This window comes from Plectropomus leopardus, chromosome 15, assembly GCF_008729295.1.
Source record: "Plectropomus leopardus isolate mb chromosome 15, YSFRI_Pleo_2.0, whole genome shotgun sequence".
Taxonomy (NCBI): Eukaryota; Metazoa; Chordata; class Actinopteri; order Perciformes; family Serranidae; genus Plectropomus; species Plectropomus leopardus.
Window position 1 is genome coordinate 32,033,041 of NC_056477.1, and position 23,262 is coordinate 32,056,302.

General features: G+C 41.8%; 1 protein-coding gene across 1 annotated transcript in view; it reads left to right on the forward strand.

The window, feature by feature from the left end:
* LOC121954433 (cGMP-dependent protein kinase 2) overlaps positions 1–22,415 on the forward strand; it is a gene marked incomplete at its 5' end in the record, with an annotated part of 72,740 nt that extends 50,325 nt beyond the window's left edge. Inside the window, 10 exons of the mRNA XM_042501930.1 lie at positions 4,788–4,886; positions 5,957–6,104; positions 7,726–7,862; positions 9,448–9,537; positions 13,373–13,514; positions 13,602–13,765; positions 15,269–15,391; positions 17,878–17,940; positions 19,657–19,723; positions 22,199–22,415. Of these exons, the coding sequence (XP_042357864.1) occupies positions 4,788–4,886; positions 5,957–6,104; positions 7,726–7,862; positions 9,448–9,537; positions 13,373–13,514; positions 13,602–13,765; positions 15,269–15,391; positions 17,878–17,940; positions 19,657–19,723; positions 22,199–22,294 (1,129 nt within the window). The remainder of the gene's footprint in view (positions 1–4,787; positions 4,887–5,956; positions 6,105–7,725; positions 7,863–9,447; positions 9,538–13,372; positions 13,515–13,601; positions 13,766–15,268; positions 15,392–17,877; positions 17,941–19,656; positions 19,724–22,198) is intronic.
* Positions 22,416–23,262: the final 847 nt, after the last annotated feature.

Consider the following 23,262-nt stretch of genomic DNA (forward strand, 5'->3'; position numbering starts at 1 on the left):
CAAGTCAGTTTTATTTATATAGCCCATTATCACAAAACAAGGTTTGCCTCAGAGGGCTTTACAGTGTACGACATCCCTCTGCCCTTAGACCCTCACATCACCCAAGGAAAAACTCCCCAAAAAGAACCCCTGTAACGGGGAAAAAAAAGAGGAAGAAACCTCAGGAAGAGCGGTAGAGGATAGTGAGGGATCCCTCTTCCAGGACGGACAGACGAGCAATAGATGTCGTAAATAGCAAGTGAAATACAATCATGGCAAAAAAGGAAAGAGAAAGAGAGGGGGGGAGAGAGGGGGGAGGGGGGGGGGGGGCACAGAACAATAGAAACAGATGCATGTCATATTACAATAATGGTAGGTGTGAAATTAGTAATTGCTCTCTATGATGATGTTGATAGAGATGATAACAGTCTCATGCATATGTGAAAGGGAGTTGTCCAAAGGCAAGATCACAGCATCGGCGCAACCAGGACCAGACCACGATCAGGGCGAGCGGGGGGCACAGAATCAGTACAGCCACAGCACGAGCACAACCAAAGGCAGGGTCGCAGCATCAGCACAGCTATCACCACGGTCAGGCACAGTCAAGGTTACGGCCAGGATCCAGGGAAACTAGGAAACAAGGGAGCAGGAACGCTCCCGAGAGGCAACAGGATTAGCGTAGTGCAGTTCAACAGACCCAGGCTCTGTAATCGCGAGCCCCAGGTAGTGAGAGTACCACATGGCTATCACAGAGCTAAGCTAAGCTTGCACATGGCAATGCAGTAAACAGACATGCATGATTTCTGATGGCGGCATTGAGAGAAGGAAAGGAGCTCAGCGTATCAGAGGAAGTCCCCCGGCAGGTTAAACCTATGTCAGCCTAACTATGGGCTGGTCCAGGCAGCCTGAGCCAGCCCTAATTATAAGCTTTATCAAAGAGGAAGGTCTTAAGTCTACCCTTAAAAGTTGAAACGGTGTCTGCCTCCCTGACCGAAAATGGAAGATGGTTCCATAGGAGAGGAGCATGGTAGCTGAAGGCTCTGGTTCCTAACCTACTTTTGGAAATTTTGGGAACCACAAGTAACCCTGCGTTTTCAGAGCGCAGTGATCTTGAGGGTTGGTAAGGAACTATGAGCTGTGACAGATAGGATGGAGCCTGACCATTTAGAGCTTTGTAAGTAAGGAGGAGGATTTTAAATTCAATCCTGGATTTCACAGGGAGCCAGTGCAGAGAAGCTAAAACAGGAGAAATATGATCCCTTTTCTTGCTTCCCGTTAAAACACGAGCAGCAGCGTTCTGCACCAGTTGGAGAGACCTAAGAGATTTGTTTGGGCAACCAAATAATAGGGAATTACAGTAATCCAGCCTAGAGGTGACAAATGCATGTACTAATTTTTCAGCATCTGTTTGGGATAGGATATGTCTAATTTTTGCGATGTTACGCAAGTGAAAGAAAGCCGTCCTTGAAGTTTGTTTTATATGGGAGGCAAAGGATAAATCCTGGTCAAATAAAACTCCGAGGTTCCTTACAGTTGTGCTAGAGGCCAAGGTAATGCCATCTAGAGAAATTAAATTGTTGGAAAAGGAGCTTCTGAGGTGTTTTGGGCCAAGAACAATAACTTCAGTTTTGTCTGAATTCAACATCAGGAAATTACGGCTCATCCAGGCTTTTACATCCTTAAGACATGTTTGAAGTCTAGATAGCTGATCAGTTTCATCTGGTTTCATAGATAGATATAATTGCGTATCATCAGCATAACAATGGAAATTTAAGGAATGTTTTCTAATTATGTTGCCTAGAGGAAGCATATATAAAGTGAAAAGGATTGGTCCAAGCACCGAACCTTGTGGCACTCCAAAGCAGACCTTTGTATGTGCGGAGGGTTGATCATTGATGTGAACAAATTGGGAACGATCTGATAAGTATGACCTAAACCAGGCTAGTGACGTTCCTTTAAGGCCAATTGAGGATTCAAGTCTGTGCAGTAAGATTTGATGGTCAATGGTGTCAAATGCAGCACTGAGATCTAATAGGATTAAAACAGAGACCAGACCTGTGTCAGAAGCGATAAATAAGTCGTTATTAATTTTTACTAGTGCCGTCTCTGTGCTATGATGAACTCTAAAGCCTGACTGAAAGTCCTCGAATAAACTGTTGTCTCGGAGAAAGTCACAGAGCTGATGAGCAACCACTCTCTCAAGGATTTTAGAAATAAAGGGGAGATTAGATATCGGTCTATAGTTAGCTAAAATCTCAGGATCGAGAGTGGGCTTCTTTAGAAGAGGTTTAATGACAGCTACTTTAAAAGACTGGGGTACATAACCTGTCAATAAAGACGCGTTGATTATATCTAATAAAAAGTTGTCTAATAAAGGTAAAACTTCCTTAAGGAGCTTAGTTGGGATGGGGTCTAGCAGGCATGTTGATGGCTTAGATGCAGAAACCAAAGTATAGAGTTGATGAAGGTCAATGGGGGAGAAATGGTCTAGATAAATTTCGGGCCTTGCTGCCATAATCAGGCTATCTGAGTTCGGGGTCAGGTCAGTTGAGGGTAAGAGGTGATGGATTTTATCTCGAATAGTTATGATTTTATTATTAAAGAAATTCATAAAGTCGTCACTGCTTAGGGCTGAAGGAATACAGGGCTCTATAGAGCTGTGACTCTGAGTCAACCTGGCTACAGTGTTGAAAAGAAACCTGGGATTGTTTTTGTTTTCCTCAATTAGTGATGAATAATAGTTTGCCCTGGCATGGCGGAGGGCCTTCTTATAGACTTTAAGACTGTCCAGCCAGACTAAACGGGACTCTTCCAGTTTGGTCGAACGCCAATGTCTTTCAAATTTTCGCGATGTTTGTTTCAATTTGCGAATCTGGAGGTTAAACCACCACGGGGGCGGGGCCTCATTTCAATGACAGCTGCTCAGCGTATGAAGCAGAAAGCTTTTCCAGGTTTAGAAAAGTGTTAAACAAATCTACTGACCCATGGAGCATGCGTAGAAGTGAACAACAGCCGAATGTGGCCGAGTGCAGCCGAGTGTACCCGGGCACTGACTTCCACTCACTGGCTCGCTTACAGATGACCCGAATGCTCGAAGCGGACAGCGCTTGTTCACGAGCATTCCTCTGATAGTAGCGAAGCTCATTAGCAACAGCAGCTAATCGGCGGTATAATGACAGCGGTGCTGTCGGTTTTAATATTTAAATGATAATCAGATAATGGTATATCTCTATACACACACACACCTAAATACATATACAATTTATCAGGGAATCATTCCGTAATCACGACCGGAGAATTTAAATGAACAGAATCAAAATGTGTTGCTCCCACAAAAATATAATAAAAGGTTGTGCCCTGTAACATTGCCCCATGAAACGGGTGTGGTTGGTAATGACCTTTATTTTCCCCACAGCAAACAAGGTACGGAGCAGACAGAATAAACACAAAATAAAGTTCGTTCTTCGGGCTGAAAGCCCTCACACAGTCTCTGGGGCTCAGACGAGGGGAAGAGAAGTAGCTTACTTCAGCCGATGACGACGAGGAGGAAGCTCCGTGGCCCGAAGAGCCGGCTGTTCGTGCGGAGGTGCCGACGGGGAGAGAGCAGAGGAGTGGTCGGAGGCAGGCGGGGGGTCCGCAGTCCGCGAAGGCAGAGGCACCGATGGGGAGCAGGCAGGAGGATAGACGAGGCCAGGCAGAGGAGTCGTTACCAGCAGAGCAGTCAGCAGTGTGACAGGAGAGGAATGAGAGACAGGGGCTGTGACACCCCGTGTATTATTACACAGCTCAACTTTAAGTGAATACTACGTTCAGTAGCATTTAATAACTGCCACTAGAGCTCCGTGCTGCTTACTGATAACCGTTTCTTTGAATACAGACCGCAGACTGTATATATAGTCTGTGATACAGACATGGTAAGGCGTCCATATTACAGGCTTTACAGCCAATAGTGTATGGATAGGTTGTAAAATGGTAAAAAATTATGAATTATGATTCAAAAATATCCATTACTACGGCCGGCACAAAGCCTGTGCTGTGTCAGGTACTCCAAGAGTTACATGTACATGCATGCAGTGGAGTCCCACAGGTTCAATGCAAGTTCATTTTATGTCTGGAGAAATACCTCTATATTGGCAGCTTTAATGTCTTAAGGACTTAATGTTTTAATAATGAATAAAAATGAAAAGTCAATATGTCTCAAAAAAAAATATCCAGTGATTTAAGGATGTCTCTTTCCCAGTGTTAAGCAAAATGGGGAAAAGTCTTTCTGGGCCAGAGCATGAATGTATTGTAAGGAAGTCTGGATACAGCCGTGGGGGCGGGGCCTCATTCATTCCTATGAGAGCTGCTCAAGCTCAGTGGCGCATGAAGCAGAGAAAACTCTTTTTCCGGGTTTAGAAAAGTGTAAAATACCTGGATCTACTGGCCCATAGAGCATGCGTAGAAGTGATTAACAACAGCCGAATGCAGCCGAGTGAACGCGAGCATTGACTCTGACTCACTGGCTCGCTCACACAGATGACCTGAGTGTAGTAGCTTAGTTTATTAGCAACAGCAGCTAATCTGCAGTATAACGCTAGCGGTGCTGTCGGTTTCAATATTTACGTGATTATCAGATAAAAGTATATCTATCTCTCTTTACACACACACACACACACACACTCACACACATATACATACAACTCATCTAGGAATCATATCATAATCTTACCAAATTTACCAAAGTCATTGCTGTATCTACATCTGTGAATAAAAACATTGAAATTGCATTTTTATTATGGTTTTGCCCCCTGCTGTCTCCTCTCCAGCAATTTCAACCAAATGGTGGGAACATATGAGGAACTTCAAGCTGACCTCAAGGAATATGTGGAAGAGCTTTCCAGGAGTGATGAGAGGAGAAATGCACTGTAAGTGTACAATGACAGAGGAACACAACAACCATATGCAGCGGTGTCGTATTCATTAAGCCTCCCTGTAAGGTGATAATGGTGCTGACTTACTGCATATCATCTGGACCAAATCCACAAAAAATGGATTGCGCAGAATTAGAATCAGCAGTCTGCCCCGTTTCAACACCCTATCCACGAGGGAATTTGCAATAATTATATGCAGGTGCTAACAGGCCCACAAAGTTTTGCAGCTGAGCACAATTTGCCTTCTTTTGCATTTAATTGAGTAAGCATATGTTTTCCCAATGTGTCAGGCTTTTTCCCATATTCTGAACAAAAATTGTAATGATGGTAATGAATGATCCATATTCTGCTTTTCACCCACACAGGTTGGCTGTCACACACAGATCCCAGGTGTATATGCTGACATTGTTTTTATTAAAGCAGCTCTAATGGATGAATCCTGAGCTCCATCAGAACAGTTTCATTTCAAAATCTGATATAAGCACACAGCCCACTTGATTTCCCCCTCTGACTAAAGATAAGTCCCCTAATATCACTCAATATCAATTCAACATCATTCAAAGCTTGCGTGCTTTGAAGAGAGAGATATTGTGCCTATATAATACACAGGTCTCAATGACGTTAAATTGTGCCACTGTAACTGCTTGTGGCAACTAGCAATGTTTTTTGTGAATGAGATGGTATTAGCAACAAAGCTTATTTGCATAAGAAGGAGGCCATTTCATGCTGAATTTTTTTATTTTTCTCTCATTTACATACATGCAAATGGGACAGGTGCACCCATGCCGTTTTGTCTACTTGGCAGTGCAGTCCGCATGCAGTTTGCATGCATTTTACCCTTTGCATGTGATTTGTGGATCTTTTTCTCTCATTTGCACAGGTTTAGCTGCCACAAAAGCAGCACAATCCTTTTGTGGATATGGGCCATAGTCTTTACTGAATTTCCATTTTAATTTTGTCTGGTGATAAGCTAAACTGAAGATTAGTTTGAAAATGACTCAAACACGCCAAAAAACAAGAAGGGCCCAAATGTAACCTTATGTCCCATATGATTCCTCTGTCAGGCCCCACTTTCCTCAGACTGACTCTGCAGAGTCTCAGGAGCTAAGGAGGCTGAGGGAAAAGATTGCTCTCCTGCCTTCTCACCTGCCCTTCCAGCAGCTTCAGGTCATAGCTACACTGGGCATGGGAGGATTTGGACGAGTGGAACTGGTGAGCTGCAGTAACACTGTAATGCCCCATCTGTCACTTGTCATCATTCATATTTTCAGTTATTGAGCTGGATTTTGGTTACTCCCAATATATTCCTCTTGCCAAACCCTGGTCTTGTCATTGTTTAAAGTAATATGCTCGTTATCTCTTTGAGTTATGAATATGATGACTTCATGGAAAACAAGGACTACTATGTTCTCGTCACATGTTGCGGCTTTGCAGTGGTGAGGTGACGCTGCACGTGGTTAGGCAACAACACATGGCAACCAATGCTGGAACAAAATTAGGCAAAAGAGGCACATGTTAAGGTGGAGAAAAAAAACATCGCATTCAGATACGCGACCTTCTACTGCCATTATTATGCATCACGCCTCCACTATTAATATACGCATGGGACTCTTATCAACACCTATGATATTTGCATTTAACATCACATGCTGTCATAGAGTGCTTCTAGTAATTTTCCATCTATCACTATTGTTATATGATATGCTATTGTTACCATTATTGTTGTGCATCTCTCCCCCTCCCTCTTTCGCTTTCTCTTTCTCTTTTCTCTTCGTCATTACTGTGATTTAATTGTTATTCAAGACGTCTATAGCACGTCTGTCTGTCCTGGAAGAGGGATCCCTCCTCAGTCACTCTTCCTGAGGTTTCTACCATTTAATTCCCCCATTTACAGGGTTTTTTTGGGGTAGTTTTTCCTTGGATAATGTGAGGGTCTAAGGGCAGAGGGATGTCGTATGCTGTAAAGCCCTCTGAGGCAAACTGCGTTTTGTGATGATGGGCTTTATAAATAAAATTGAATTGAATTGAATAGATGGGAAGTGAACACCAGACAACATGAAAGTCCAGGGTTTGTACGATCCATCCACCGTCCCTCCTGCCCACCTATAGGGACTTTCATGCTCTTTATGTTATTTTTATATATGTAAGGGATATAAATTACATATTTATAATTTTAAAGAATTACATACTAGTGCTAATTGTTTTACTTTTTAAATTATTACTGTATTTCTATTTTTGTATTTAATAATTTTACATACTTTGTGCTGGTAGTTAACTGTGCATTCTATAATGTCTATGCTTAGAATCAGAGCAATTGTAATGAACCAAAATTTCCCACAGGGGATCAATAAAGTATTTCTGACTCCCAGTACCGGCAGTGTTTTAACTGACAACATCCAGCGGCATATCATGCAGATGCAACAGAAATATCCAGTCATGTTGTCAACTGACACCGCAGTGTGTTGTTCTTAACTGACATATCATGCTGCTGCGACAGGTGTCATATCATAACACTGCAGACAGTTCTGTATGGCCAGGTACTTAGCTGACGCCACCCTATACAGCCGCAAAAGGTGGCTCTAACAAGCATGAGTCTCTTCAGGTTGACATCCTCCAGTTGTTGTTAGAGGAAATGCAGTTTTTATGACTGCAGCCTCAACATTTAAGGTGGTTCATTTTAATCTAAGTTTTATGTTTTTATAAATTAATACAAACAATTCAACACATATACCGTTATGTTTGATTAGCATTTCATGTAATGTTGAACTTCAATAAGCATTTAGTTTTCGTCAGTCGAGCTTTAATCAGTGAGCTCCTCCCTGCTGTTTCTCAGGTAAAGTTGAAGGACGAGGACACCACATTTGCTCTGAAGTGCATCAAAAAGAAGCACATTGTGGACACCAGACAGCAGGAGCACATCTACTCTGAGAAAAACATCCTTCAGCAAACAAACTCTGTGTTTATCATCAGGTGTGAGACACACACATCATTACATATTCAGGTTTCTGTGTTTCATAAAGAGCAAGGTGTTAGGGGACATTTTTTTGTTTTCCACAATCGGAGCTAGTGGAAGTATGAAGATATTGAACAGAAGAGGCTAGAGAATGGTTAACCAACGAATCAATCTCCCACACATCTTATGTATTCCTAAACAGATGATAAAATGGGGGCTAGTCAGTTTGTTGGTTAATCAGTGGAGTTGCTAAGGGTCCTGCTGAAGAATGCTGCTGACCCTGGTCCCACCACTGCACTGTGATTTATCTGAACTAAGACTTTCAAGAACAAAGGCCTTGTGTAAGCATTCATTCATTCAAAGAGAAAAGTTCAGCCTCACTTCTCTTGTACAGTGTGCCTCCTAACATTCACTTTCTTCCTCATTAGTAAAGCAGTTTCTTGGCTGTTAAATTTCTTTTCAGTGTTAAATGAAATCGAAGAATATGAATTCTTAAATATTTCAATGTTCATGGGCTGTAAAGTCCAGAGAATATGTTACTTTAGAGCTTGCCACAAAAGTCTAGTCCTCTTAAAAGCTGAAACATCAGTGATTCTAATCTGCAGTGCTTAACTTCTTTGGTGGCCCTTTATTAGCCAGTAGAAGTGCATTATAGGTATGTCGTGGGCATATGATTATCCTCATATTTTCAACATTGCATTTCCAATACAAGAAGCCAATGCCAATCCAAAACAAGGACAGAATATGTTTCATAACAATGTTGCACCATTAGTGTATAATTATTTTGAAATTTCTCTGAAGGAGGCACTACCACACCATGTTGAATATTTTGAAAAACATATTTTTAAAATCTTGGCCTGGACTGCAAGTCAGAATACTACCAATTTTTCTACAGATCATTATTTGACCAAACGCATTGTGTGTGTGTGTGTGTGTGTGTGTGTGTGTGTGTGTGTGTGTGTGTGTGTGTGTGTGTGTGTGTGTGTGTGTGTGTGTGTGAGACTGCTTTGCTATTATGTATTTTACTGCTGCCCTTACCTGCCCAGGGACTACAAATGGAAATTAGCTAGTAAGTTAAATATGGTACAAATCATATTTTTTCTGACTAATGTTATTGTGTATACATCGTCCCTGACTCAAATAAACCTAATTTAAAAAAAAGCAAGGGGTGGGACTCTGAACAAAAGTGGACCTGTTTCATAGCAATGTGGATTCACATGTCTAGAATTATTTTGTACAGTTTGCCCAAACATCCCCAAACTTTGTGGATTCTAAAATTAAATTATTAAAGTATGTAAATATTCTCCAGTTGACCAATGGGAATGATGGTGTTCCGAAGCAGAGACTGGCTCGGCTTGGCATCTGTCTGAGTCATAAAACCTGTGAATTGTCTTTTATGTTAATGTAATGAACTGTTAAAGGTCTTGATCCGTTGCAGCTATTAACTTGTAATAGTCCATACTGGGTTGAACCCAAGAATCACACCAGCTGCTATATTTTGTTTTGTTACTCTGAGTATTCTAACAGGTGGATTAGGAGGTGTTTACAGTGCAAAACAGTACCTAACAAAGAGTCTCTGGGCTACCTGTACATATATTTCAGGTTATTCCGAACATTTCGGGATGATAAGTTTGTCTACATGCTGCTGGAGGCGTGTCTTGGTGGAGAGCTGTGGACTGTGCTGCGGGACATGTGAGTGTAGGTCATTTACTACATCCATAACTCTAAATGAACACATTCACAATTGATATTTAAAGAGGAACTTGAGAACAGGCTGAGCTTCCAGTCTGTTGCATCTTTACCACAGATGTCAAAATGTACATCTACTACATGACTGCAGCAAGATAACAAGTTCATCTTTAGTTAAAGCAAATATGTTTCGGCCAACAAAGAGCCTTCATCAGGGCAGGTATAGGGTTAGATTTTTACGTGCTGATTGGTTGCTCTCTAAAGCAGAACTCAACATTTGCACAGCTGTCTGTTAAACTACCGGTCAGCTGTTTGGGTCAGAAAGTGCTTTTGCGTGATCTGTCTAAAACAAATCTTCACCTTTTTAAAGATTTCTAAGAGGACACACACTTGTGTTTTTGCAGGCTGTTCAAAGAAAGAAATGAAAACTGCTGTGTCTATGCTGAATATAGACACTTGCAGTGAACATTTCTTTTCGAGGATTGTATAAAACCACCACCAAATAAACCACAGAGACTCTGAAGAGCACTGCTGAGCACATTGAGTGCTATCTATGTAGTGTATGTAATATCTCATGCAGCCCCACTTTAAATACCCCAAATGATTCCTTTTAGACAATTTCCAAGTGTAGAGGCTTAATGATACACCAGTTGCTATGCAAAAAACAAGCTGTCCCTTTACAATACAACACTACATGCTACAATATAAAATCTAAGGAAACCAATAAAACACTAGAATATAAACTAGGATAATAATTAGCAGCGGGAACATATAAAGATACCATTTTATATACAATCCACTTAAAAGATGTTCAAGCCCCAAAGTTACAGAACCCTACTGAGTTTGTGCTGGTTTAGTGGGGCCAGAGCGCCAAATGGTGCATCACCTAGAATAAAATTTGTTATGCACATACATCATCGCCAGATGTATACAATATACAACAATATGTATGTCCACTTATTGGGGCCAGGTTTAATGATTCTAGCTTATTCCAGCTCACAGCAATTTGAGCCATAGCATAACGGGAAAAATGACAGTAAATGTAGTTGAATTCAAACCCCTTCCCCAATCAGATATAATTGTGTCTAAAGAAGGAGTGGACAACCACACAATTGTTTCATCATTACAATGTGTGCAGCATTTTAATAACACTCACTCACACAAACTTGCATGTTCAGTCTCATATTTTGCTCCCTTTTTACTAGATGTGAATGAAACTTTGGATTGTGCTGACAGAAACAAAAAGGAAAGGAAGTTCTTTGAGTAAAAGCCACACTGGCTCTGCTCCAAAGGCACAACCCCATCAAACCTTTCATCTCTTCTTGGAGTATCTGTGCGGACTTCCCCTGAGCATGGGAAAAAACTATACCCATGAATCTGGGAGGGGCGATTGCAAACTGAAGTCTGGATCCTCTGTCTGTTGTTCTGAACACCCGAGGTGATGCATCACACATTCGCCGACTCTTTTGCAGAAAGAGACGCTAACACAGTAGCCCCTGCCACCAGAGGTGCGCTGGCGCCTCCCTGGTGGGGAGCAGTGTGGTACACCACAGGGGGCTCAGTGTGGGCGGCCTGCACTGGCGAAGTGCTGATGTGGCCAGTCACCCCAGAAAGTGGGTTTTCTTGTGGTGACAACAAGGGTTTCACTCTCACATTGTTTTCCAACAGTGTACATTCTTTTGTATTTACCAGTGCGCTTGGCAACATGCCTGGCTGCACCTGGGACAGCTTTATTGACTTGGGACATGTGAGTGTGCTTCTGAGACATGCAGGGAGCATGTGAACAGCTACCACTGGTGAACAGTCTCTCTTCCTCTTTGTGTGGTGTTGAGCAGTAGGGCCAAACTCAGGCTCTGCACGCCACATGGAGGGCACACTCCTGCTAGGTCCGTTTCCTCCTCCTTGCACCCTGGGTGAAGATTGGGGCTGGGGGTTCCCCTCGGCCGCCAATGCAGCAAAAGATTCCCTCAGGTAGGGCCCCTTGTTTGGTGGCCTGGGTTGGTTTTGGGTTGGTGGTTGAGGGGCTGGATGCCTGGGAACCTTAAGGACCATGTCGCTGGCCTGCTGGAGTGAGGGCACAGTGAGGGGTGGATGTGGCCTTAGCCTTCCTTGGAAGGCAAAGTTGCAGGGCCCTTCCATCTTTCTTCTTCTCTTCACACCACTTTTGCATGGTTGCAACAGCGGTGCCGAACAGCCCATTTGGGTCCACACCCTCATCCAGAATGTCACATTTTTGCTTGTCAGACAGATCTGAGAGGTTGAGCCTTCAGTCTCATTCCTGGGCAATCATGGTGGACATAGTCCTCCCCGCTGACTGGACAGCACACTTGGTGAGGTTGAGGCAATGGTCAGTAACGACACACATTTCCTCCCACAACTGACCTACTAGTAAAGCATGCATCTGCTCCTACAGCTCAGCCTGATATGCCAGGAGTAGAGAAGAGGTGTTCAGGGCCCCAACTAACGTGGCAACCAACTTATAGGATCTATCAGTCATGGAGGACTGTAGGCAAACTGCCTTGGTGGGCAGTGTTGGGCCAGAGGAAGACATAGTCAACCTATGAGTGGGGTGTAGATGAGAGGCTACCATGGGTTCAACTGGGGACATATGGTAGATACCTTTTTCCTTCATGCCCACACAGTCAAAGGCTGACCCTCCCTTGACAGGATTAGCAGCAGAAAAGGGATTCTTCCAACAGCACATAGTCTCCTCCAAACATTGTGGGAAAATGGGTAGGAACTGCCTGGCTGGCCTATTTCTTTCTGAACCACGCACTAAGAGGCTTCTTTGTGGATCACATGAGTTGTAGATGTATGTCAAATTTCAAGTCAATCACACTCACAGTGTGAGGGATATGACCTGTCAAAGATTTCACTTTTTTATAGCTGATCATATCTAGGACATCATTTCCAGTTATGGTGCCAGGTTTCATGTCAGTAGCTCATTCCGGCTCACGTTTATTGGGCAAAGGCATGATATAGCATATTATATTAAATGGGCCATGTCCACATGCACCAATCATTATGTCACTTTACTTTGTGGTACTTGCAGTGCTTCTTATGGCTTGGGCTCAAAATTCTTTGGCATGTCTGTTTCTCAACACATACTGAAGTAATATTCAAAGATTTATGATGATTGGACAAACTGTCAATGAATCATGGCTAATTTACTGCTAAGCCCTGCTCTTTTCCAAGTTTTTTTGATTCATGATAGCCATGGTTTTTTTACTGATCTTGCTCATTTATAGAACAAATGTTTGTCTTAGTACCACAAGGATGTGTCCCAAACTTGGTGTTAAAAGAGTCAAAAAAAGAATGACTTTTCGTTTTCCATCTTGAAGGACTTTTACGGTCTAAGCAACTTTTTTGTAGAGCACATTGAGCTGGACATATGTCCCAAACTGTGGGGAGCTTGGCCCTTCCAAAATTTTATTTTGGATGGGCCACTTTGTGGCCTATTGGGGTCAAATTTCTAGGGAAGCATTTGCACATCATTAACAGTTTTATGTTCTAGCATATTTAAGCTCGCATTTATAGCCATGTTTTAAGATAGACTTGAACCCTAATAATAACAAACCAGCAATAGCTCAGAATGTTTCTGCCCCATCTGGGCTTGAACCCTTATAATAACAATGATAATAACACACCAGCATAAACTCCATAGGGCTAATTAATACACATTTCCATCCACTGCTGTTATGTGTATATATATAAATATATAAATATATACATACGTGATATGCAACATCAACAGCCATTTTCTTTAGACTGGCCATTAGTCTGGGCTGTGGATTTTCATAGAATCCCATTAATTTGTTGATCTTTTCAAACCTATCAGGAGTTACTTTGATGAGCCAACAACCAAGTTCTGTACTGGTTGTGTCTTAGAGGCCTTTGATTACCTCCACACTATGGGCATCGTCTACAGAGACCTGAAACCTGAAAACCTTCTGCTGGATGCTGAGGGTTATGTCAAAATGGTAAGTCACTTGTGATAATAGACTGAAGACCTTTGTTTATCAGCAAAATTTCTGAGATACATTCCTATTTCCTCCATATTTCCTCAGGCAGATTTTGGTTTTGCTAAAAAGATCGGACTCGGAAAGAAGACTTGGACATTCTGTGGGACTCCAGAGTACGTAGCCCCAGAAGTCATCATGAACAAAGGCCATAACTTCGGAGCTGATTGCTGGTCCTTGGGAATCCTCATATTTGAGCTTCTCACTGGAAAGTAAGTCTGTGAGGTATAATCTGCTACAGTTAAGATTTGCTCTTGCGCTCTTGCTCTTCTTGGTGAGCCTCCAGGAAGCCTGGGCTGTGACCAAAAAGTAGCACAATACAACAACTGTCTCCCTCACTCGTTCTTCTCTTGTCTCTTGGCCAAAACACAGTGCAGGATGGATAAACATATGACCCCACTGCTCCACTGCAGCAACATGTCTATAATTCTTTTGGTGCTCTGGGGCAGGCGTGCCTCAATGCGGCCTCCCAGTGCAATGGGCATAGAGAGAGCCAGCTGACGTATCAGAGCAGACTGGGCTTCCAGGAGGCGGGATATAACCTCAGACAGACTGTTTCAGACAGAAGTGCTGAAGCATTTATGAAGTCGTGCAAGCTCCTGCACAGCTGACAACCCATAACCCGTCATGTAAATGTTTCAAAATTTATTTTATTTTGAAAGGGAAGCAGGGAAATTGGAGTAAAACAGCCATCTTTGTATTGCCTCATCTCTGTAACAGAGAGAGACTTTTAAACTGCAGTAATAAGTGGTATCGAGTCAATATAATCAATACAATAAAAACAAAATTAAAAATAAAAACACATTTTTCACTGTCTTTTTCTGCTCTCTCTGCTCGCACGCTCTAATATGATAACATGGGCGTTGAAACAAAAAACAACATGATGCACTGTGTAAAATGGGCCTTAAAGTGAGGTGTGATTGGATTGCTATTTTGATACAACAGAAAACGAATGCGCCATTGACCAAATGAAAGCTGCTCTGAAGTCAAAGGCGCAGTCTTTTTGTGGCTATATAATGGGCGGATTATTCAGATAGCAAGATTCACCTGGGGCCCAGATTATCCACCGTTTAACTAGCAAAATGGACTTTGGCACGCCCCAAACGCATTTGTGCCATGTGCTTTAGATCATGCGCTATAGATAGTCTAAATAGGGCCCTTTGTTTTTTTGACCCCATATTCCAAAGAGTTCTGTGCTTATAAATAAAATGAAATACACTTGTCATTCAGCTCAACTGGTGCTGTTTACTTCAGCTTGACTGTGCAATAATTTTGCTCATCATTTGTGTACCCATATGGTGAGCATTCTCCGATGCTTGCATTACAGCTTACCTTGTCAGTTAATATTGTGTTGTGTCCTTTAAAGAAAAAATCAACATTTTGAGAAAAAGTCTTTGCTCTAATCTCATGGTCTTGATGAAAAGTTTGTTTTCATGCAGAGCATGAGATGAGAAGATGTCAGTAATGTCTGTGTTGATATTAAGCTGTGTAGGACGCTGTCAGCTGAGCTTAGCATTAACCTTGGAAGCAGGGAAAAGACATGATCTGTTCACAGTTAAAAAATATGCATGTGACATGTAATTGATTTTGGACTTACATTCTCAGACAGAAGGCAATCAACGTATGTCTCCAAATGGTGAGCTCATCCTTTTGACAGTATTGTCTTAATTTTTACCTTTTGCAATAAACAGGAAATTCTGAAACCTTTTTTTCAGCCCACCCTTTGCTGGCTCAGACCCCATAAAGGTTTACACCATGGTCCTTCATGGCATTGAGAAGGTGGACTTCCCTAAAAGAATCAGCAAGCGTCCAGACGACCTCATCAGGAGACTCTGCAAGTATGGTGAATCAAAGAGCACCATCAGATATGAGGATAACATTGCTCTATGACTGATAATCAGGAAGTCACTGTGTTATTAGTGGTGTGAAGCAGACTGGCTGGTGTCATTTAGGATAATGTCTGGATGATCATGTTGCAGTCACACTAGGTGGGTTTCCATTACAGTTTCGCGCAAAACTTAAGCGAAATTTTTAAAATTTCAATAAGACACAATTCTGAGATGACCGTGACAACTTTCCAATAACCATGGCGATGTAATGTATGCCCGTAAAGTTAAGTTTTCTTTTATTCTTTGTCTCATGTTATACACTATATTACCAAAAGTATTCGCTCACCCATTCAAATGATCAGAATCAGGTGTCCTAATCACTTGGCCTGGCCACAGGTGTATAAAATCAAGCACTCAGGCATGCAGACTGTGAAACAAGACATTTGTGAAAGAATGGGCCACTCTCAGGAGCTCAGTGAATTCCAGCGTGGAACTGTCATAGGATGCCACCTGTGCAACAAATCCAGTCGTGAAATTTCCTCGCTCCTAAATATTCCACAGTCAACTGTCAGCTCTATTATAACAAAATGGAAGCGTTTGGGAACAACAGCAACTCAGCCACGAAGTGGTAGGCCACGTAAAGTGACGGAGAGGGGTCAGCGGATGCTGAAGCGCATAGTGCAAAGAGGTCACCGACTTTCTGCACAGTCAATTGCTACAGAGCTACAAACTTCATGTGACCTTCAGATTAGCCCAAGTACAGTACGCAGAGAGCTTCATGGAATGGGTTTCCATGGCCGAGCAGCTGCAGCCAAGCCACACATCACCAAGTGCAATGCAAAGCGTCGGATGCAATGGTGTAAAGCACGCCGCCACTGGCCTCTAGAGCAGTGGAGACGCGTTCTCTGGAGTGATGAATCACGCTTTTCCATCTGGCAATCTGATGGACGAGTCTGGGTTTGCAGGTTGCCAGGAGAACGGTACATTTCAGACTGCATTGTGCCGACTGTGAAATTTGGTGGAGGAGGAATTATGGTGTGGGGTTGTTTTTCAGGAGCTGGGCTTGGCCCCTTAGTTCCAGTGAAAGGAACTTTGAATGCTTCAGGATACCAAAACATTTTGGACAATTCCATGCTCCCAACCTTGTGGGAACAGTTTGGAGCGGGCCCCTTCCTCTTTCAACATGACTGTGCACCAGTGCACAAAGCAAGGTCCATAAAGACATGGATGACAGAGTCTGGTGTGGATGAACTTGACTGGCCTGCACAGAGTCCTGACCTGAACCCGATAGAACACCTTTGGGATGAATTAGAGCGGAGCCTGAGAGCCAGGCCTTCTCGACCAACATCAGTGTGTGACCTCACCAATGCGCTTTTGGAAGAATGGTCAAAAATTCCTATAAACACTCTCCTCAACCTTGTGGACAGTCTTCCCAGAAGAGTTGAAGCTGTAATAGCTGCAAAAGGTGGACCGACATCATATTGAACTCTATGGGTTAGGAATGGGATGGCACTTCAGTTCATAGTATGAGTAAAGGCAGGTGAGCGAATACTTTTGGTAATATAGTGTATATTCTGTTCATCCTGCTTTATTTTGAAATCACTCACTGTCTTTCCCTGTGTTGTTGTTAGTTTGTTTGTAACCTTGTGTTGCATTCCAGCATTCTGTTCCTAGCTATTGCATTCTGACTTGTGATCTGATCCCTGTTTTGCCTTTTGACCTTGCCTTTTACCTCTGGATACCTCTGCCTGATCTGACTGCTTACCTGTGTACCGAACCCTGCCTGTTAATAAACCAATCCTTAATTTGGATCACCTGTCTGTGTGTTTGCATTTGAGTCCTTCTTCTTGGTCCACGGTCATGACAGGCGATGGATGTCCAAAACATTTGCTGGTTATTTTCTATTGCAGCCACTCAATACAGCTGATCTAATGTCAGTGTAATGTCTTTGTCTCTTGTAAGAGTTAAAAAGATCTCGGTCTCTTCTTCCGTCCACACATACCGAGTCATGTTTTGTAGAATGTGATGTGACTTTGTTGTAGTTTTTCCTCTTCTTTGGGTTTAATGACAGATGGCATCCATAAAGTCGCATTGCTGCCACACGGTGTTGCACATCATATGAGCCATAAAAGCCAAAAAAATGTTTCCATTTCAGTTTGGACAAATATGACCTCACCTGAAATACCACCTCATGAGAGCATAAAAACATTTTTGCGATAAACTGGAGTTTCTTTCAAAATTAATATTTTCAGTTCCGATTTAATTAATGAAAACCCACCTACTGATGTGAGTGGTATCGTCATTCATCAGATGTTTGACACAAATACGCCAGCTTGTCATGTGTGAACACTGCTGCTGAGTTTATTAAAACGTGTGTTAGACTCATTTAATTTTAGTGTGTTACGTTTCCTTGCTGTTTTATTGAAACAGAACATCCACAGGATTTTTACATCTGACATGAAACCAGTTAAAATGTCTTTTTCTTTTCCTCTCAGGCTAAACCCAGTGGAGAGGCTGGGAAACAAAAAGAATGGTATCATTGAGATCAAGAAACACAAGTAAGTTTACTGACCAAATGATATCAGTCTCCATTTGTTTTTGACATTTTTAAACAATTCATAAAAATCAAACTTCTGCTCAATATAGAAAATTCCACATCAGTAACGGAGCATGTTAGAACTCTGAGAACCTAAAAATATTAAAGAAATGACTAACTAGCTCCTTTAGTCATGGATTTTGTGCGTGTGTGTGTGTGTGTGTGTGTGTGTGTGTGTGTGTGCGTGTGAGGTGAATGTTCCTGTCATTAATATGAAATAGACCTAGGTGAAGATGAGATTCAAGGACACTTTGAAGGTGCACTGTGTTAGGGCAAGTGTTATTGTGTATTGATGACTGTGTTGTGAGACTAAAATTTAGCTTTCATGCTATTCATCTCATAAGTTTACAGTGATTTTGGATTTCTAATTCCATTTTAATTCCTCTGCAGTGCACTGGCAATAGCTGAGGCCGAAGGCATTATGTTTTTGGGATGTCATTCTGGTCCTTCCTATGAACATGATATCTCAAGAACACTGAAGAAATTCTTTTCAAATTTAGCACAAAAATCCACTTGGACTCAATGATAAACTGATTCCATTTTGGTGGTTAAAGGTAAAAAATCAAGGTCACTGTGACCCCCTCTGAAGTTCTGACATTTTGTATCCAAAAGATCAAAGGTCAAATGTGACATCATAATAATAATTCAGCAAAAATCACATTTCTGTCCATTACTAAACATCACAAGTCAGAAACAGAAGGGGAGACATTTTGTCAGATACTGGATAGCTGACATTAATCTTGGGTGCTCTCCTTGAATACTGTGCTGATTGTAGAGATCTTCTGTGCTGCCAGGGGAAAGGTTGGCAAAGCATTCCCATTTTCACAGACATAGATATTTACTGAAAGTGCAACTTGACTGGTTTGCAGAGGCACACAATTGCATGGCAGTAATCATAGTTTGTCTTATTTTTCATATTATTGATACTTCTCTTATTTTAGTTCGATTGAATAGATCTATACTATTAAGAGAAGACACCTAATATTACCACTGCAGACAAACTAAAAACTGTTATGTTTCAGCACTTTGTGATGTACAGTAATGGTTATTAATACGAGGACATCAAGAACATCCTACAAATTATTAAAGATTATCACCTGATATTAGTGTTAAACATGCTAATATTTGTTTCTCATTTCCACTGAAATGTGCACAGGGTCCCACCCTGCTGTGAGAATTCTGCACTTATGCTGCAGTTAAATCTCACTTGTGGCAAATCATATTTGTTACAGTATAATGTAAGTATTGGCCATTCAGGTTACATAAAACTTTTACAAGGTAACACATTATGGCACGTTGGTTAACCTGAGGCCGTGTCACATCATGCTGCATTCACACTAATCAGGGTTTAATCCAACACTGTACTGTCAGGTACACTTTTCTGCAATGTTCAGTGAACGACCACCAGTCTGTGACAACATGAGCATAAGAAAGTGTCAGATAATGACTACTGGTTGTTTGTGCCCATAAATGTTATAACTACTGTCACAATGTGGTTCCTATTTGGATCTAAAAAAAAAAAACTGTTAACTTCATAACCCAACAGTTATGTGCATGAATATTACCTTTGACACAGCATGATGGGAGTTGTAGTTTCAAATAAAGTCTCAAAATCAGACTTCATTTGAAACTACTACTCCCATAATGCTGTGTCATGTTTGCTGTGATTGTTTCACAGGTGGTTCCAAGGCTTCAACTGGGAAGGATTGAGGTGTCATAAACTACTATCTCCATTGAGGAGAGAGGTGAAACTATCACATTTGTTTTCTAGAGTGATACAGTGCTAATTGGAAAAAAAAAAAAAACTTTTTATGGATAGTATTGGGATGTCTGTTGTGAATTTGCGTTTACTAACAGAAATTTTAAAAAAAGCAACTTGTTTAATATATTTACTGGGTGTAATGTTAATTCTCTTTTTTTTAATTTAGGCTCCCCTAAGAAGTCTGTTGAGTTATCTTGGGCTATATATATTTATATATAACACAATGACATAATCCTGTAGTGCCCCCCTCAGGATTCATCAGGGGACTTAGTTGTAAGCAGCCCCAAAATATTGGTCAACAGGTCCATGGTCAGAAAGGAACCTGCATGGCTCCCCCTGAATCTGAGGTGCCACAGTCGGCTGGAGCCTCATTTCCAGCACCTTGGAATAAAATTACCAAGGTGGTGGTGCAGTTTAATAATCTGTGTACACCCTCTAGTTTCCTATTGAAAAATAGGAACCACAAGCCCAGTATGCCACTCCAGAGACATTGTGCCTGAGGCTCGAGTGACACTGAAGAGGTCTGTCCACCAGGACAGCCTAATAATGTCCAGAGCCTTCAGCTTCTCAAAGCAAATCTTGTCCTTGCCCTGAGTCTTCAAACTGCAAACACAGAAGACATACTGGTTGAGTTCAGGAGATCCTCAAAGTGCTCTGACCAGCACTCAAAAATATCCTCAGTGCGGGTCAGCAGTTCACCTCACCTGCTGAACACAGCCTGAGTCAAGCCCAGCTTTACCTTCTGAGTCAACATTTTGCCAGAACTTTCTTGAAGCCAACCAAAAGTCCCACTGACCATCGCCTTCTAGAAATCCTTCCAAACACCTGTTTGTGCCATCGCAGCAAAGGTCCTCTAGCCACCAGAGACCTTTTCAGTTTAATTCTATTTATAAAGCCCAGTAACACAAATCAGAATTTAAATTAAAGGCTTTGTAATTTACGATATCCCCCTGTCCTTGGACACTCAGTAGAGAAGAAAAACTCCCCCAAAAACTCTTTAAGAGGAAAAAAATGGTAGAGACCTCAAAGAGAGCAACTGAAGAGGGTTCAGTAGTCAAATTGACAAAATTATTAATATTCAGGCAGAGAAAGTAAAACAAAAACACTGCTTTGGAGGAACCTCAGAGAGGTAAGCAACTCTGCTCCCTGGTCTCCACTCTGAGTTGTCATGTTTTTGAACCCCACAATATGAATCAACTCAGTCAGGGTCCTAGATATTAGAGCAGCTTCATCCAAAGTGCCACCTCTCCTAATCATACCAGGTTTTCCCGAAAGAGTTTGCTAGTTGCTTGCTGGACACCACCTCGACAGTTTGCATTTGAATTATGACGTGCAGCTAAACATGGTCACTGGTCAGAGTTGTGAAAGGTCCAGCGAAAACTTCAGAGTTGTCTCCACATTTTTTTTAATGACCTCTAATTACTGCCGACATGAACAATAATCTTACTCAACCTTTGTTTATCCTCAGCCAGCATTTGTAAATTTGACTCATCATCACTCGCTCTGGCCCCAGGGATGCATCTGACTATGGTTGCTGGAATCTCTTTAACATTAAACCTTAGATTCTCAGAATAGAACTGACAGTTACTAAATTGTCTCCTCAGTGGGTGTGTTGCTGAGTAAGGGGGAAACCTGTTAGAATCGTGAACAGGTTGGTGGTGAGCCGTGCTCAGAAGGCTCACATCTCTGGTACAGTCACCTAGCCTCCTGGCTGTGTAGGGGTTGCTGGAGAACGGCTAGCAGAAGCTAAACTGTGTCAGTCCATACAAGGACCTGGCCAACTACAGCAGCTAATGCTTTTCAATGGCATGGCCAATTCGATTCCAATTCACTAAGCCTCGCCTCTAATGCAGCAAATAAAATTCTTTTATGAAATGTAACATAACACTGCGAAGGGCAGACGAATAACTAAACATCTGACACAAGGAGCGAGAGAGAGCAGAGAGGAGAGAGAGAAGCCATCGCTTACTGCTAAGCTAAAGTAGCTAACAAATCTGATGGTGTGTAAAGAAGGTAGAAGGAATAAGGTAAATTTATTGGTCATTTTTTAAACAAAGTTTAAAAAACAAAATTACAACTGTGGGATTAGTGAGAAAGCTGCAAACAAAGAAGTGAGCTGAGGGCTTAAGCAGAATTAGTGTGACTTTAAAATGTAGAGCAGGTATTGAATATGGAATATAGAATATAAAAAATTTAGCTGAGCTTGTTAGAGCAGCACAAAGACACTATCAGTCACCAACACAGAAAATGAGACAACATGCTAGTGTGCCAGTTCATCCAGTATGCAGAGAAATAAGCCTGACAAGATTAATTAAACCTGTCACTATAAAAAGTGAAGTGGCCGGATTGCCATGATAAATATATGCACTGACAGAGGAAGTTCAGCTCTACTAATGAGGCACTTGTAAACAATCCCCCAAATCTAATGATTTTATGATGATTTTCCTTGTTTTTGCAGCTAAAGGGGCAGATGGATCATAGTCACTTTGACGTGTTTCCTCCTGACACAGACGAGCCTCAAGATGAGCTGTCTGGCTGGGATAAAGACTTCTGAGGCATCTGATCAGAGAGCACAGGCACTGGATCTGGCTCCTAAAGCTGTAGTGGGTCGGGCAGGCAAACTCCTACAGCTTATCTTTGGTTTTTCAGTCTCAGCAGCTTTCTTTAAATGGAACACTTCACTATAGTAACTGAAACTGATCAGGTAAGCTGCTGTGATGAAAGTCATGCTCATGTTTGCTTGTTTTTTTAATTTACAAACTGCAGATAAGAATAATTGCATTCAAATAAATCAGACATATAACTGGTGAGAGGGTTGCAGGAGCCCTCAGCTGAGCCCTGAGCAACATGATGTGACTAAGTGAGAGATCAAACTTTTTCACACCTTCAATCAACCCTTTCCCAATTTAGGGACTAAACAGCAAGTTCTTCTTGTGTTTTCATAGTATTTTTACAAACCAACACATTTCTCATAACATAAAGACATAAAGAACAGGTTACTGCGCACAAAAAAAACATTTTTATGTGCTGTTCAGGAGGCTTATTGAGGTCCACTCTTGTCTGTCAGGGTTGGTGATCCTAACAGTATTGCCAACATGTTCTCATCCCATCAACAAATGCACATGGTGGGATGAAACAACATGGTCCTTATGTCCTTATATGTATATAACAGCACAGACTATCACAATGTCATTCGTGCTCCTTATATTATGTGGTTATTCATAGTCAGCATTATTACCTGATGCAGTCCTTCAGAGTTTAATGCTCACATGACAGGTTTTGTCCGGACATGTTCTTAAGTGATGCTGTGCACATTGCATGTGGAAGTGCCCAGTGCCCTTCAGCCATGTGCCAGGGAAATCTAACAATGCCACAACGTTCCCATCTGATGTCGTTCGGATGCAGAAGGTGGCTTTTGGCATCACACTCATATACCAAAAGCACCAACAGAGCAGCGCTAATCTAAATACATCTACTGTCTTTAAAAATAGATTACTTGAAGGGATTATTATATTTGCTTTT